General features: G+C 53.9%; 1 protein-coding gene across 3 annotated transcripts; it reads right to left on the reverse strand.

The window, feature by feature from the left end:
• Positions 1-12296: 12296 nt before the first annotated feature.
• On the reverse strand, positions 12297-16871 carry HAPLN2 (hyaluronan and proteoglycan link protein 2). Of its 3 annotated transcripts, none has more exons than XM_055324177.1 (8): positions 16778-16817; positions 16558-16654; positions 16163-16221; positions 14129-14238; positions 13558-13911; positions 13335-13451; positions 13029-13211; positions 12297-12694 (listed from the first exon to the last, which is right to left on the reverse strand). In XM_055324177.1, the coding sequence occupies exons 4-8, from the start codon at positions 14214-14216 to the stop codon at positions 12414-12416; spliced, it is 1023 nt and encodes a 340-aa protein (XP_055180152.1). In that variant the 5' UTR covers positions 14217-14238; positions 16163-16221; positions 16558-16654; positions 16778-16817; the 3' UTR covers positions 12297-12413. The 3 variants fall into 3 exon arrangements, with proteins under 3 accessions (XP_055180152.1, XP_055180151.1, XP_055180150.1); XM_055324176.1 differs by having other exon boundaries at positions 16163-16224; positions 16778-16804; XM_055324175.1 differs by lacking the exon at positions 16163-16221 and having other exon boundaries at positions 16778-16871.
• Positions 16872-17473: the final 602 nt, after the last annotated feature.

Genomic DNA, 17473 nt, shown 5'->3' on the forward strand with positions numbered 1-17473 from the left:
TTCGGAAGAGGGCGCCGGGCCGCCGGGCGTCGCACAAAACCCCCTTTCTCCACTCCCCCGCCCGTCCCTGCCCCGCCCCTCCCCGGGGCCGCCCCCGCCCCCTGTCCAGGGACGCAGGGGGCTCGGGAAGGTCACGCTACCGCTGCCTCCTCTGCGTCGGTTCCTAGAGGCAGCAGAGAGAGCAAGGACGTGCGAAGTAGGACATGGTTCTGGAGAGAAGCCGGGGACTTGGAGTAGGGGGGAGGGCTGGAAGGGCGGGAGCGAGCGCTCGCGGAGCTGGAGGATGCTGCTGCAACTGGACGGATGGAAGTTAGACAGCCAGAGGGACTTCCCGTGGGGCCAGGGGTGAGGAGGAGGGCCGGGGAATTGGACAATAGGGACAGGATGCCAGAAGCATGAGAGTGGGGGAGGGAAGCTCTTTTTTGGAGGCAGGATGAGGAGCAAAGGACCACAACCACGTCCCTGTTGGAAGCCCTGATTGGGTTTTGTCTCTGGTCGTGCTCCTGCTCCCTGCACAGAGGAGGAGCTGACTTTGCAGCTGGACAGATGGAGGTTAGACAGCGGATTCAGGGGTTAAGAAAAGCAAGTCAGGGACTCTCTGGATGCCGTGTGGGGGAGGAGCGGCACTGTGAATGGACACACTGGTCACAAAAACCAATGTGCAAAACACAGGCGTTGCTGGGAGCCCAGAGGGCCCACTGGCCAGGGCTGTTGCTGATGAATGTGCAGACTGGTGCCAGGGGGTGGGCCTTGAGTGCTGCCTAGCACTGGGGGACTCCTCAGAATACCAATGACACCCCCCTCTTCAGCTCCACGGCCTCCCCTTCCCTCTGCTTTCCCAGGCTCTCTCTGCCCCTCCCTCTTCTCACTCCCCCTGTCCCTCCTGGGACTTGAAGCAGAGCCCCTGGCACTGACTGTGGGCAGGACAGCTAGATGCTTGAATTCTCTCCCTGGATACCTGTGGTGGCACCAAGGATAGCTTGTTGGGGAATTTGATCCCCATAATCTCTAGAAGCACCCTGAAAATATCCCAAGTCATGCGGGGTGCCTGCAGTGCAAATCAACCTCAGGACCGGTCCCTGTCCTTCCATTTAGACGGCACCCAAGTCCCTCCGTCCTGTATGGGACTCTGGACTGCCCTCTGCTGATGCCCTAACTGTCCCAGTCTTACCACTGTCTGGATTCTACTTCAAATGCTGTGGACTGGCTTCCAAAGCGCTTTTCAGAAGCTCACAATAAACTCCTCCCTAAATCCTCAAGGACCTAGGGTAGACCTCTGGCCAATCCTTGGACACCCATGTACTGTAGAGACAGGACAGGAAGTCCTGGGGGTGGTGGGTGGTAGGGTCTTTTAGTAAAAGAAATGACCCAGGCAGGGAGGTGAGCCTAAAGAGGACAGAACAAGGTGCCTGGCAGAGTCTGGGGAAGGAGAGACCTCTGTTTATTCATTTCATTAAATTAATACTAACTGAATGCCCACTATGGACCAGGCACTATTTCAGCACCAAGTCCTCTGATGGAGGCCAGAGGGATCAGGCCTTGGGGCAGATCTAAGCAGCACCTGGCAGCCCTAGGACCTCCCTTTGCTCCCCTCAGACCTTGCAACCCAACTGAAAGAGACACCCCCCCCCCAACAGTCTCAGCATGGGTCCATGCAGCCAGCCTGCCCCCACCAGGGCTGGGATCAGCTCCACCCGGGTCTTAAGCCCAGCCAGGCAGAGCCAGGCAACCATGTGGCTGAAATTGAATCTCACTGGTGGCTCCCAGGTAACCACAGTTCTTGCTGTGGGGAAACCTGGCTGTGATGGGGAAAGAAGAGAAAGTGACCTTCCTTGTCACCTCCCCTCATGACTAGAAGTGTGGGCACACATGGTATCCTGAAGGAGTCTGACCTTGATCGAGGCCAAAAGCAGCTGGGTCTGGACTGGAGCTGGTACCAGACAGTTTGTTCCAAGAGGCAGTCCCCTGGTGGGAAACCAGACGTGGTGCAGGAACAGGGAGCTGCTGCTGTGAAGGCTGGTGAGAGCCAGGACTCCAGAGGCTCCGGCCCTGAGGTCAAAGCCCTGGTTTGCCATCTGCAGCAGCCAAACCTTGTGCAGGGCTTCCTTTCTCTGAAACTCTTTCCTCTTCTGAACAACGGGCTGAAGAGTATCAATGGCACTGGGTAATGTGTATTGCACCTGGCCCATGGGTGAGCTCAGCAAAATCTAGTTCTTTCTCTTTGCTAGTCATGCACGCACATACACACATGCCCAGTGTGCACAGATCTCCTGGCCAGGAGACCAGTGAACCAGTCCCCTGTGGGTGAGACGGAGCATTCGTTATCTGAGAGAGGAGTCCCACCCTGAGGACTTTCCAGGGGAGGCAATGAGTGCCCCCTCGCCCCCGAGACTCTTCCAACACTTACAGCTCTGAAGACTCATACTGCAGTCTAGCTGGCACTTGCTGGGCAGGGACCTTCTGTACTATTTTTACCTGCATCTTGTCCCCTGGCCATGTGACAGCCACCATCACCCATTTCTATCCCTTCCTAAGAAGAGGCAAGAAGAACCAAGACCTCCCTGAGGTCTCAGAAAGGGACCCTCGGAGACTGGCTGAAAGCAAACAGGACCAATGGAAGCAGGAAGAATTCAAGTCTGATTTCACGTAGAACTTCCTGCCCTAGTAACAGAAGGAGAATGTCTCAGGGAAACTGAAGTATCTTCTGGACAAGGAAACAGACCCAGAGGTGGAGAGTTATCTGGGGTCACACAGCATGCCACAGGCTGACCATGACCAAAAGCAAGTCTCCTGACGGACGCCCAGGCCAGGGTTCTTGCCAGGGTCCCAGCTGTCTCTCAGGGGACAGAAATGGTGGAGGTGGGGGGGGGGGAGGGGGTTGCAGCCCAGCTGGCTGGCCTCCCAGCCTCCTGGGTCCTGGGGAGCTTTCCAGTCTCTGTGGAGAATAATCAGTCTCCTGCCTCTCCCTCACCCCCACGACCCCCCCACCAAGGCCAATGCTGAGGCCATGACCCAAGTTGAGGAAACAGACCCTCCCCAAGGTCCTGGCGTCCCTGGCGCCCCTGCCTCCAGTGTTAGCCACTGGTCACTGGACTCCCAGCCACAGTGGCCACTGGGAGAGCCCATCCTTCTGGTCCCTTGAGCACCTGTTCCCACTTCCCCAGACGTGGGGGTGGGGCCCAGCAGCTCAGATCCTCTCAAGGCCCTGCATGTCATGTGGGCACCTGGGTCCTCTGCAGGGGGACATGGGAGTGGGGCTGCATGCGCACAGCTCCAAGCGCTGCCACAGCTGTGCTGGCAGAATGGTGGCTTTGAGAACTTCTGAAAGGGGCCAGGAAGCGCGGGACCCTGGCCCAGAGGAGGGAGGGCTCCTGCAGCTGAAGGCCTCAGGGTGGGCAGGGGAGGTGGGGTGGCGAGGAGGCAGGCTGAACGGCACCACATCTAGGGGAGCCCCTGAGTGGACAGACCTTTGCAGCCAGGGAGCAAAGTCCTATGCTCAGAGGGCATCCCAGACTGTTCCCCAAAGAACAGCTGAAGGAACTGGAGGGCTCGGCCCTGAGAACATCCAGATCTTCTTCTGGAGAAAGCCGTCCCATCTGCAGGCTCCTCGCAGCCCCCTTCCCTACAGCCCAGGGCGAGAGACCTCTCAGGTTTTCTGAAGAGCAGGCACTCATGCTGCGGGCCTTAGTTTCTTCACCTGTAAAATGGCAGCAGCTTGTTTTCTGGCTTTGACATTGGAACTACATAAATATATTATATAATTGAAACAGAATTAAATTCAGAATAATGAAGTTAATTTTAGGCTAAATTAAGAAGCAGAACAGGGATGCAATTCCTAAAAATCTGAAACAAAGTGAGACAAGGGCCCGTGATTGTACTTGGAGCTGGAAGCAAAGCCACATGGAAGAATTTTCTTTCAAGTGATTATGAAACTGAGCATTTTGACTATTCATCCCTAAGAACGAAAAGAACTGCAGAGAAATCATAATGTTGACTTGGCATTTCAAAACACACTATTTATTGGGATAATGCAAACAAATAATTATAGTAATGGTGTTTGGAACTCTTGAGTTTCAGTGTGAGGAAAGGAGAGTTAAGCTAAACTGCTAATCTTTCACGTGAACTGAAGACAACAGCATGAGCTCACGATTTATATGTCTGTGAAAAAGGCTTAGAAGCAGTGACACCCCCCTCCCCCCGTTAATGCTGAGTGCTCCTGGGGTCCAGACGACCGTCTCTAAATACTACTTTCCACTTCCAGGAACCAGGCCTCTTCAGGATGTCCCAGTCAGGGGCAGGACAGCTTGTCACACTTGCAAATAAAGGAAGTTTGGGGACTCAGGTCAGGTCATGTCAAAGGGACCCAGTAGCCCCATTGTGGAGACTCTCACTGGCCAGGATGACATGTCAGCATTAAAATGAATAAATCCCATAAGAGACGGAAGCACATCAAATCTATAAAGTCCAAGAATTCATCATAATACTAAACAAGAAAATCCCTGATCACCTTTGCACACTGATGGGGGCATGGACTCACAGTTGTGAAGATTAAGAGGGTGTAGCAGACCCTGTCAGTGTCCCCTTACTGGCCTGTGTCCCCTTACTGGCCACCTAGACAGGCCACAGGCTGCAGACTTCCTGAGGATTTTTTCTGACTGGGCAGGTACACTGGGCCCAAGAACACAGAGAGTCAGACGTGTGCAGGAGTTGATGGCCTGGAAACAGCCTCGGCCAGTGACAGAGGGGGAGCCCGCAGACTGGAAGCCCCACCCCGCCCCCCTCTCCCTTCACTTTCAGCAGCTTTGAGCTCCAGCTGGGCACCTGTTCCAGGTGATTGGACTGTTTGCTCAATGATTTGTTGGATTCTCTCCCTTCCTGGACTCACTGTCTTATTAAGACCTGGGGGTTCAAAGCCTGCACATACATATGGGTGGACACAATGGCAATCCCAGGTGGAATGTGTGATTGGGTGAGACTGCTCAGAGAGCAGGAAGCCAGGCTCCCAGATGCCCTGTGTCTGTGGCACCCATGCCTCTCTTTCAGCGCCTCTGTGATCAGGCCAATCAGGCTTCAGGGGAGGAAGTCCAGGCCTGCTTCATGGATGGATCAGTCTGGTGCACTGATGTGAGCTGACCCAGGATGGAGGCTGGGGAGGGAGTTCAGGCAGCACGCTGGCCACCCTTGTCTGCAGGGGGAGAGGTGACTTGGGAGAGGTCTATTGGACTCTTGAGCGGTGGCACATGGTTTGTCTGGCTGGTCAGGCCAGGAAAGGGCAGGACAGGAAGGGCGGAGATAAGGAAGTGGAGGGAGAGCCATGGATGGACTTGCAGGAGCGGGCATTGTTTTTACAGCAGTACCATTAAGGAGCATTCACTGCAGGGGAACGTTGGACAGCCAGGAGACAGGAGACTCCAGGGGATACCAGCCAGACTCTGTCCTTCCCCCATGCCAGTGCCTGCGTGAGGGCCCATGAATGGAGTGGCTATGGCAGTGGGTAGAAGTCTGCATGGTTCCCTCTCACTAAGGCCACCTGACGTGTCGGCAGCACAGACAGGTGCTGAGCCCTCACATGGCGCCATCCCTCAGGGAGATCAACCAGCCACTGGGAAGCATGTTGACTACAGTGTCTCTCTTTCAGTCTGGATGGGAGGGCAATGTTTCCTTCCTGGGACTATGCACATTCTGGGTATGAATTTGCCTTCTCTGCCCAAGTGCCTTGGCCAGTACCAATATTCAAGGTCAGGAAGGAGATGGCTTATACTTATGAGACCCCATATAGTATCACCTCTAACCAAGGGGATACACTTTAAAGTAAAGGAGATTTTACTTGTGGCGACAATGGCCACAAGACCACAGCATTCCTTGACCCTACTATGTATCACATCACCTTGAAATTGCCAACCCTGGGAGTGCTTTAGTATGACCTCGTTACACCACATCTAAATACCAGCTTGGGGAAAACATCCTCTGAAATCAGAGTACTGGACTTCAAAATGCAGTCTACATTTTGAACCAATGGCTATTATATGGTGCTGTAGCCCACAGAGCTAGAAGTCATGGATAAAAGAACCAAGGGTTGGAAAGAGCAATAATTTCTCCCCATCATCCCCAATGACCCATGTGAAGATTCGTGCTTCCTGTACCTATAAATGTAGACTCTGTAGGATTAGAAACCCTAGTCCTTAGGGTGGGAGATGTGTCTGCCAGAGGCTACTGTAAGGGTACCACCAGACCTAAGGTACTAGCAGCCTCTGGGTCCTTTTGGGTACCTCATGCCAATTCACCAACACGCAAAGAAAAGAATTATACTGGCAAAGACTTTTGTTGTTTTTTTTAAGATTTTATTTTATTTTATTTTTAAGATTTTATTTATTTATTCATAGACACAGAAAGAGGGGCAGAGACACAGACAGAGGGAGAAGCAGGCTCCATGCAGGAAGCCTGATGTGGGACTCGATCCTGGGTCTCCAGGATCACACCCCAGGCTGCAGGCGGCGCCAAACCGCTGCGCCACCGGGGCTGCCTTTTTTTAAGATTTTAAAAGTGTATTTATTCATGAGAGACACCCAGAGAGAGGCAGAGATACAGGCAGTGGGAGAAGCAGGCTCCCTGTGGCGAGCCAAACATGGGACCCAATCCCAGGACCCCAGGATCACAACCCAAGCCAAAGGCAGACGCTCAATCACTGAGCCACCCAGGCACCCCAAAACATTTACTCTTGACCAGCCCATATCCAGTGGTAAGTATGATGGCATGTGCAGCCATGCTGGCCTGTCAAGGGCATGGGAAGTAAAGGCCTTCAGGGATGAAGGTCTGGGTTTTTCTGTGAAAGCCCTGTGGACAACAGATGAACCATGGAGGAAGATGTGGAATATTGATAATGGTCACAGCCCTGGAGCCACCCGCTGCAGCAACTATTGGAACTTGTCCCACTAACCCTCCTGTCATAAGACTCTGTTTTCTTTCTTTCTTTCTTTCTTTCTTTCTTTCTTTCTTTCTTTCTTTCTTTCTTTCTTTCTTTCTTTCTTTCTCTTTCAAGATTTTATTTATTTATCCATGAGAGACACACACACAGAGAGAGAGAGGCAGAGACACAGGCAGAGGGAGAAGCAGGCTCCATGCAGGGAGCCTGAAGTGAGACTCGATCCCGGGTCTCCAGGATCACGCCGTGGGCTGAAACCACTGGGCCCCCTGGGGCTGCCCATAAAACTCTCTTCTCAAGAATTAAAAATGGTGCCCAGCCACAGCCTTGGAGAGTCAGTGACAGGACACAGTGGACAGGGGGACACATGGGTCTGAGCAGTGGGGAGGGTGGACCACAGCTGTGACCCAACCCTCCAGTATTTGTCTCCTTAGGCAGATGGTAGCATCTGGGATTCTGTCTGGTGGCTTTTTTCTCACTGTGGGAGCATGTGTGCACTCAGAGCTAGCCAGGAATGCTAACGGGTCAGTGCTCCCAGAGGCAGCCCTCGGCTTTCAGGCAGGAAGCTGACACATATGACCCTGCTGTCTGCCCATCAGGTGGGATTCTCTGAGACAGGCTCCACGCTGCCTTCCAGGGATCCCTTGGCAGGACTGGGCCAATCGCTCCGGCCACTCTGTCTCACAGCCTTTGCCGGCTTCCTCCTCCCTCCTGCCTTGCTTCCCCAGTCCCCCACTGGTGCGTTTTAGCCTGACCCCCCAGATAAACTGCTTGTACTGAAATCTTTGACTCAGCATTGGTTTCAGGGAACCCCATGGTCTTAGCTCAGGCTGCTGTAACAAGTTACCATAGCCTGGATGGTTTGTTTATTTGTTTGTTTGTTTGTTTGTTTATTTTAAGATTTTACTTATTTATTCATGAAAGACACAGAGAGGCAGAGACATAGGCAGAGGGAAAAGCAGGCTCCGTGCAGGAAGTCCAATGTGGGACTGGATCCCAGGACCCTGGGATCTCGACCTGAGCCAAAGGCAGATGCTCAACCAACTGAGCCACCCAGGTGCCCCAGGCTGGATGATTTAAACAACAAACACATATTTCTCTCATCCCTGGAGGCCAGGAGACCTGGTGTCTGGTGAGGGCTGGCTTCCTGCAGACGCCTGCCTTCTCACTGAAGTCTGCAAGGAGAGAGCAAGCTCTCCCAAATCCCTTCTTATAAGGGCACTAATGTCATCATGGGATTACCTTCCAAAGGCCCCATGTCCAAAACCACCACACTGGGGATTAGAGCTTTAATATATGGATTTGGGTGATGCAAACACTCATTCCACAGTACCTATCTAAGACAAATGGGAAAAAAAAATAAGACAAATGGGAGAGAACCAGGCATTAACTCTACCTTTCCTGAATGGGTTCTAAGCCACAGTGACAGTAATTGATGAGGGATATTTTTCCATATGGGACAATTCATAATAATAAAGGAAGAGGAGAGACAAAATTAGAACATCTCCATTTTGTGCTCCTAATGAAATAATGCATCTAGACCATGGTCATCCGTAGCCATCAGATAAAAAGGTGATGGGTAAAGATGTGTCTGCATCCTAATCCCTGAAACCCTTGTTTGGAAAAAGGGTCTCTGTGGATGTAATTCATTACATGAATTTATTCCCAAAATTCAGTTTAATGTGTCTGCATTGCTCCTATCTCTGTCTATGGTCGTATTGCATGAAAAGGAGGAGGCAACATGACCACAGACACAGAGATAGGAGCAATGCAGCCAGAGACACTGAGGAATGCCACCTTCCACTGAAGATGGAAGAAGCAAGGAAGAATTCTCTCAGAGTCTATACAGAGGGAGGGCCACAATGCCAACACTCTGAGTTTAGACTTCTGGCCTCCAGAACAGTAGAAGAATATATTTCTGGCTCATAAACCACCACGTTTGTGGTAATGTGTTGCAGTAGCCTGCGTAACTGGTACAAGCAACTTTGTGAGTGGATCAGGCTGACAACAGCAGAATTAACTGACCAGTTGTAGCATCAACAACCAGACACCGCATACCTCCGGATCTGACAACAGAGGAAATACAGTCTTACTTATGAAATACTCCTGGGAAAAAAGTTAATGCATGTTTAATCAAACTGTGAAATATATGGGACTCTTGGGTGGCTCAGTGGTTGAGTGTCTGCCTTTAGGTCAGGGCGTGATCCTGGAGTCCCAGGATTGAGTCCCACATCAGGCTTTCTGCATGGAGCCTGCTTCTCCCTTTGCCTATGTCTCTGCCTCTCTCTGTGTGTGTCTCTTATGAATAAATAAATAAAATCTTAGAAAAACAAACAGTGAAATATAATGACAGGGACAGAGGAACATGTGAAATGATACAACAGGGATACACTCACAGCCAGATCTAGAACATGGGAGACTCGACAGGGAAACAGCCCAGTTTCCTAAGCAAACAAAAATGGCATAGAAAACATAAAGGAAAAAGTATTACAGTCTAAAAAGATATTTTTAAGAAATTAACCAAGAGGCGCAGGAGTGGCTAAGTTGGTTTAGCATCCAGCTCTTGATTTTGGCTCAGGTCATGATCTCAGGATCCTGAGATCCAGACACTCAGCGAGGAGTCTGCTTGAGATTCTCACTCTGCCCCTTCTCTCACTTGCGTGTGCTTACTCTCTCTCTCTCTCTCATGCTCTCTAAATGAATAAATAAAATATTTTTAAAAATAAACAAAGTTAATCAAATGCAATGTATAGCCCTTGGATGCTGGTTTGGGCAAATCAACTATAAAATGGTATTTTTTAGACATTTAAGGGAAACTGATCATGAAGTATATATTAGATAATGTCAATTGGGGGAGTATGATAACAGAATTAGTTATCTTTTAAAGTCACCGTATGTTAGAAATACATAGCATGTATGTGAAGATTAATAGGAAATAATAAGCTGTCTGAGATTTGCTTTAAAATACTCCAGCATGGGCAGCCCGGGTGGCTCAGGGGTTTAGCGCCGCCTTCAGCCAGGGTGTGATCCTGGAGACCCAGGATTGAGTTCCCAGTCGGGCTCCCTGCATGGAGCCTGCTTCTCCCTCTGCCTGTGTCTCTGCCTCTCTCTGTGTCTCTCATGAATAAATAAATAAAATCTTAAAAAAATAATACTCCAGCACAAACGACCACAAATGAAGGAATTCATGAAACCAGAAAGGTGGAATTTTGAAGTGGTCAAGCTGGATGATGAAGTGGTTCACTATCCTTTCTCTCTTTTCTTGCGTATGTTTGAAGTTCTCCGTAATAAAAACATTGTAATAGTAGTGTGGGGCGTAGTTGTAGAAATTAGTGGGCATGTATTTTCATGGGTGAAAATATAAAGCTTTGGGATGCCTGGATGGCTCAGTGGTTCAGTGTCTGCCTTTGGCTCAGGTCATGATCCTGGGATCCTGGGATCGAGTCCTGCATTGGGCTACCCGCAGGGAGCCTGCTTCTCCCTTTGCCTATGTCTCTGCCTCTCTGTGTGTCTCTCGTGAATAAGTAAATAAAATCTTTAAAAGAGAGAGAGAGAGAGAGAGAGAGAGAGAGAGAGAGAAAGATTCGCAGCAAATGGAAAGTCCTGTGACCATTTTTTTTTATTTATGATAGTCACAGAGAGAGAGAGAGAGAGGCAGAGACACAGGCAGAGGGAGAAGCAGGCTCCATGCACCGGGAGCCCGACGTGGGATTCGATCCCGCCTGTGACCATTTTTTATGCAGTCTCTTGACAAAGTCGAGGGCATCACACAGAAGGGAAGCCATCTTCCTTCAGGGAAGCTTCTGGGTCCAGCGTCTTGGCTTTCTGGGGCTCTGACTCCGTACAGACTATAACTTAGAAAACCCAGAAGAGCCGGGGAGGAGTGGGTGCCCACCAGTCTGCCCGCCCTGATGCCTGTGGTGGAACTGGGGCTGATCCTGTACATACTGGCGGTTGTACTTCCAGGCCTGAGTAGGTTGCTCTTTTCTGCCCCCTTTTGGTTAAGCAAGGCCATGGGATTCGTTCTAGAGAAACAGCTGTCGTCGGGAGAGACAGGTGTCTCTCTGCGCTGCAGCTATTCATTGCAGGTATAAGACCTTTCAGAGCTCTTCTTACTTTTCCCTTCTGGTGTGCTGACCGGCAGCATTTAGGATGGTGGCTGTTTGATCAGCTTGGGTCCCTGAATAACTAAAATGAGAAGAACCCCCTTGTTGACCATGATGCACAGGTGGCCTAAGGGAGAAGTAATCTTGTTTGAAACCACTGCTGTTTGGAGGTTGTTATCACAGTGTAGCTGAGCATATCCTGATGAACACAGTGCCACACAGCAAGCAAACCTACAGGCTACTTGGGAAGAACTCCAATAATAATGATGGCTGATGTTCTGTTGTCATTAGTGTTCTTATCATCATAATCATCAGTCATCACAGGTACCATCCCCGGAGTGCCTCTGATGTGTGCCAGGCCTGTGGCACCCCGCGAATGCATTGTCTCAGTCACCGCTCACAGCAAACTCCAGAGGCAGAGATTCTTATCCCACGGCCAAGATGAGGAAAGCAAAGCTTAGGAACTCCCACAAACACCCCATTTGCTGTGTGAGAGCTCCTGAAGATGTCATTCGTTCCTTTATATAAAATCCCACGGGATGAATTCTCTTTAGCAATTACAGCAAGAACCCGCCTGGAAAACAATTTCCCCACTCCTATCAAGCACCATTTGAAAGTCCGTACCCTTTGCTCCAGTAATTATTCCCTAGCCCAAGCTTGCTGCGGTGGAGTTATATTGCCCGAACAGCAAAATGAATAACAAATTAATTCATTAATTAAAATAATATACAAAAGAAAAAGGAGTTAATGACATTTGATCTTGTCTGTCGAGTTATTGGTGCGTTTCCTTTCTCCAGGCCTTAACGATGCTCCGGGTCCAGCTCCCAGTCTCGCCCCGGGTGGGTGGGGGTGACCGCTCAAGCTCTCAGGCATCGGGCGAGGACCCAGGTGGGTGGCGGGTTGGTCCCCTCCTCCCGCGCTGGGTCCGTTTGCCGCCAGCTGCGTAGCGGTCCGAGTGTCCCCCACAGGAAAGGAGACTGGCAGGACACAGACCCATCCTGAAGCACGTTCAGGACCGTCCGGCTCCGGGCTCCGGGCGTTCGGTCGTGCCCGGCCGGGGAGCCTGCGGGTGTGAACCCGAGTCCGGCGGGTGCGCGGCGCCCCCGCGTGGGGCCCCGCGCAACAGCACCGCGCGTTCTCCCGCGGCCACGTCGACCTAGTCTCGCGGCGCCTGCTGCGCGCCTCGGCCTGTGGGGCCCTCTCCCCGCCCCCCACGGTCCGGCAGGTTCGCCCCGCCACTGCCCCACCAGTCCCGGGCTGCCCGCCCGCCCCCAGCAGCGGCCCCGTCCGCGCTTCCGAGGGTCCTGCCGGGCGCCGCCACTCGCCCTCCCCGCCCGGCCCGCCGGGACCCCGGGACCCCGGGACCTGCGCCCGGGGCGGCGGCCCTACTCCGAGTAGCAGTAGGTCCCGAAGGCCGCCTGCTGGGCTCGTGGGAAGCCGAAGCTGCGCACGCCCGGGTCGGGGAGGCCCCCGCAGCGCGGCCGCGGCGACGTGATGGGGAAGCGCACGCTGCCGTCCGCCAGCCAGCCGCCGTCGCACTGGTCCAGCCCCGAGAACTTCCAGGCGGCGTACAGGTGCCCGACCTTGGCCACCGTGGCCCCGCGCCGCCGGCACGCCGCGTGCGCTTCCGACAGGGTCAGCCGCCCGGGCACGAAGAACACGTGGCCTGGGGAGCGGAGCGCGTCACCCCTGGCCGGCCGGACCCACCCCAGATCCTCCTCTGCGACCCTCCCCCCGGATCCTCCCCGGGCGGAGCCTGGGTAGCAGAGGGGGTGCCGAAGCAGGCGCGAGGGGGGCAGGGGACGGAGGGAGCCTGGCGGGCAGCGTGGCGGTCGGCACCACGCAGGGACTCCGCGGCGAGCGCCGGCCCCCTCCCGCGGTGCGCATCTCGCCGGCGCAGCGCTCCGCAGACCCCCGGCCCCACGTCCTCGTCGGAGCTGCAGCGGGGAGGAGGGGCTCTCATCCCCGCCCGCCGCCCGCCGGCCACCCTGCGTCCTCACCTGCTGTCATCGAAGTGAAGCAGAAGGCGTCGTAGCGGTCGCGGTGCCGGTCGCGGGGTCCGTAGCTGCGGATCCCCGGCCGCCCCCGGCCGCCGCACGGGGCCCGCGCCGTGAGCACCGGGTAGCGCACCGAGCCCTCGAGCAGCCAGCCCGCGTTGCACCAGTCCAGGCCCTCGGTCCACGCTGGCGGCAGGGGGAGACGAGGTCGCGGGTCAGAGGTGTCCCCGCAGGAGCCTGACCCAAGCTCGCCCCGCGGGGCCGAGGGACTGCCGGGAGAGGCCTGCGCGGGCCGGGTCAGCCGCTCACCCTGGTACAGCTGGGCGTAGGTGGCCAGACGCCCGTCCTGCTCCTCGCACGCCTGTTTCGCTTCATAGTAATTGAACTGGTACCGACCTCGGCTGGGCTGGTACGGAAACACCACACCTGGGGGGAGGCGGACAGCTTAGGGAGAGCCGGCAGACGGGGGAGGGTGGGGGACGCAGCCCGGGGAGACCCGAAGAGGAGGGGGCCAGGAACCCAAGGGCCTTACCCTCCAGGCTCAAGGTCAGCGCCACGCTCTCGTCCTCGATGCCGTTGATGAGCTCACAGCGGTACCTGCCCTCGTCCTCCAAGCGCACGCCCTCGATGACCAGGGAGGCGTCCAGCCGATGCCCCCTCCGCATCCTGGCGCGTCCCCCCAGGGGCCCGTAGCCACGGGCGTGCAGTCCGTTGGTGACGAGGATCAGCACTTCCCGGAGCTCCCCGGGCTCCACTTTGCTCCAGCGCACCTTGTAGCTGGGAGGCTGGGCGCCCAGGACGCAGGGCAGCGTGGCCGTGGCCCCACGACGAGAGTGAATGACCTCGTGGATGGGGGGCAGGAGGTAGTGGGGGCTAGGGTGGGGTGCTGAGCAGAGGGGGGCCACAGTGGCAGGAACCCCCTGACCCCCACTACAAGTGCCCATCCAGACCCTGCTCCCCAGACTCCCCCAACCCTCGCCTCCATTGCACACTCACCAAAGGCTCTCCTGGAGCACCTCCAACAGCTGCCCTAGCCACCATCCGCACACTTGAAGCCTCTCCCCCACCTTCCCCCAGAATCTGGGCGGGGCTTGGGGTCTTACCTGGGTCCCCCAGGGCTTTGTGGAAGATGGTGAAGGCCCAAGGGAGAAGGAAGTGACAGAGTGCTGGGAGACTGAGCAGGCCTGGCATGATGGGAGTCAGCCCAGCGTGTCTGCAGAGTGCAAAGAGCAGGCATTTCTTGGGACTAAGGGAAGGGGAGAAGGGAGCGGGCTTGGAGATGAACTCCCATCCATTGGGGATCCCTTGGTGTGTGTGTGGGGAATATCCAGCTGGAAAGCAAGTGGGCAGAGAAGGCGCCTGGACTGGGCAAAAGGAAGGTGATGGGGAAAGGGCAGTAGCAAACCCCTTTCCCCAGGCCTGGGGGCTGGCTCTCTTCTGCACACCCCAAGGTCCAGCCCCCCTCCTGGCACCATCCTCCAGCGGAGCCAGAGGACACAGGTTCCTGTCACTCTCCTGCTTAAAGCATTGGCTCCCTTTGCCTTGAGGATAAAGTCCAGTCTCTGGACCAGCTTCCAAGGCCCTCTGGGATCCTGCCTCTCCCAGAGCCTTCCACGTCACCTCCCATCCGCTGTGCCTCCGCACTGGGGTCCAGACACTGGGCTCCAGACACGTTGGACTGGCTCCCAAAGAAGCCGGATTCACTCTGCCAGCATCACTGTGAGCCTCACCTCCTCTGGGAAATCTTTCCTCTTCCCTGGTTGGCCAGACTGTAGTGCACCGCACCTGCTCTTCTGCTTCCCCTATTGCACTGTCCTGGGCATTCCTCTTTGGAAGTGCTTTTATTAGCAGCTGAACTAACTGTGAATTTGGAAGTAATACCTGTGCGCATATAGACTTTATCAGTGAGGTTTCTGGTGATTATACAGTTATAGAAACTAATTCCAAACACAATTGTCTACTTCAGCAGTGGAGTTCCCTTTTCTTTTTCTTTTTTAAAATTTTATTTTATGAAGTAGGCTCCATACCCACTGTGGGGCTCAAACTCATGACCCTGAAATCAAGAGTCGCAGGCTCTAGGGACTGAGCCAGCCAGGCACTCCAATTTTTCACTTCTTTATTGTATCTGTTCTTTATCAACTTGGCCATTTTTTTTAAAAGATTTTATTTATTTATTCGAGAGAGAGAGAGAGAGAGAGAGAGAGAGAGAGAGGCAGAGACACAGGCAGAGGGAGAAGCAGGCTCCATGCAAGGAGCCTGATGTGGGACTCGATCCCGATCCCGGGGGCTCCAGGATCACACCCTGAGCTGCAGGCGACACTAAACCGATGCGCCACCAGGGTTGCCCCAACTTGGCCATTTTTTAAAAATTGGACTGAGGACCCTTTCACCTAGCTTTACTCATTTTCTAATCCTGATTCCTCCAAGTCCTAATTGCATGGCTTTGAGTGAGTTATTTACTTCTCTCTGCCTCAATGTCCTCATCAGTAAACATGAAAATAATAATTCCCACCTATTTCACCAAAGGAACATGTGTAAAATGCTTAAAATTGTGTCTGGTATGTAGTAGGTGCCATGCATGTGTTAGCTATTATCTGCAGCACCCGGCAGAGTTTCTGGCACAATAATAAGTGCTAAATAAATGTGTGTGCATGTTAATGAATGAGCCCACAGTAAGGATTCTGGGAAGGAGAGCTGGGACTGGGGGGAAGAAAATACTGTAGCGGGGAGTCAGGCGGAAGAACCTTGGGGCTGAGCCCATCCTCCTGCAAATGAAGGCCACACCCCACGAGGTGGAAGAAATGGGGGCTGTGGTCACAGAGGGCTGGGGGAAGAGGCTGGTGAGCCACACCCAGCACTTCCCTTGTGTACCTTCTATTTACTCCTCTCAGCAGTGGCCTAAAGTGGGAAGGATTAGGAATCCCCTTTCACGCCTGCTCAAACAAAGGTGCACAAATTATAGGAGACTTGACTGAGGTCACACAATAAAAGGAGGGTTTCCTGGGATTTGAACCAGATTTAAACGCAGGCTCAAGCTCTTAACCAGTGGTCTGTATTTCTGTATTTCCAAGCAACCCTCACATACCCTCTTTGTAGCCTCTGCAGAGAATGAGAGCTCCCACAGCCCCAGTGCCTACCTGTTAGAAGCCGATCTCTTCACAGAGCTGGGAGCCACAGGGACTGGCAGCTTTGTGGCCTGCTTCAGGAAGAGATTCTAGTGAAGGAGTTGTCTGGCCCCTGGCAGGTCCAAGCACCTTAGAGCTGTGGCACTTGGGCACCTGATCAACGGAGTGGCTCCCTTTGACCTTTGAGGAATGGCTTCTGCCCTGAGCTTGCAGAAGCAGCCAAAGTGCCAAGAACTTTTCCACCTGTCACTGCACTAAACGAGGCTGAGTGACCAGTGTCCAGCCTGTGACCCGGCACTATATCTGCACTGCTCACCATCCTGGGCCTGGGGAAGGTGTGGGGCTTGGGACCAGGGGTGGGGACCCCCAAAAGGGATAGAGTAAAGGAGGCATCCAAGAAGGTTTACCTGGAGGACTGTGGAGGATGGGGTGCCTTGTTTCTTCTAGATGCTCTTGGCCCGGAGAAAGAGCAGACTGGCTGGCAGGGATGAAGACGTTGGGCCGCTGTGTGTGAGGATCAAGTGCAGATGAGCTCACAGACCCATGGTCAAGCTCCCTCTGTCTCCGATTTTCCACATGGGCCTCATCCAAGCAGCACCCCCTCCTCTTGCCCCACAAAGTCCTCACCTCTGTCCTCTGGAGCCTGGGTGCGCATTGCCTATGGAAAGAGACTCTCAAGGTGGGAGCCAGACTTCCAGGACCTCTAGCTGCTTGAAGAAACTGGCCCCTTCTGTCCAGCCCCCTGTCTGTCCTTTCCTTCTCTGACCCCACCCCATCGGAAGCACAATTTCCCATTGTCTCTGTCTTTCCCTCTATTGTTGAATAACAGGGGCCCTTTCTTTATCCTGGCAACGAATGGCAACGAAATGTCAACAGCTGGGGATGTGGGATGCAGGACCGGCTGGCACACACCACCGGAAAACGACCCGGGTAGGGGTAAGCTCAGAACAAGACAGATATCCCCAGGGAAAGAGAATGAGGGTGGGGATGGTGGTTGGTGAGAAGGTGGAAATGGGGCCCCTCCCATACTCCAAGCTTCAAGCCTCTGAAGAGCTGTGTGGTGTGAGGCCAGGGATGGCTGGGCTCCATGGGGGGCCAGGGTCAATGTTTGGAATTGCAGTGGGAGAGATGGCAGGCGACAGCAAAGAGGGGTTTCTGTGCCTGGGAGGAAAATGGGAATTTCTGAGAAGGACTTTGGAAAGGTCTTCAGATAGAGGTCAGCTTATTCATCCTGCCTCCTGTAGTGTAAATTCTCCAGAGAAAGGAGGTCCTTAACCTCACGGGGTGGGGCTACACCCCTCCACTGTCTCCCCTGGAGTGTAA

The sequence above is a fragment of the Nyctereutes procyonoides genome, unplaced genomic scaffold, assembly GCF_905146905.1.
Source record: "Nyctereutes procyonoides isolate TBG_1078 unplaced genomic scaffold, NYPRO_anot_genome, whole genome shotgun sequence".
In the NCBI taxonomy this organism is placed as follows: Eukaryota; Metazoa; Chordata; class Mammalia; order Carnivora; family Canidae; genus Nyctereutes; species Nyctereutes procyonoides.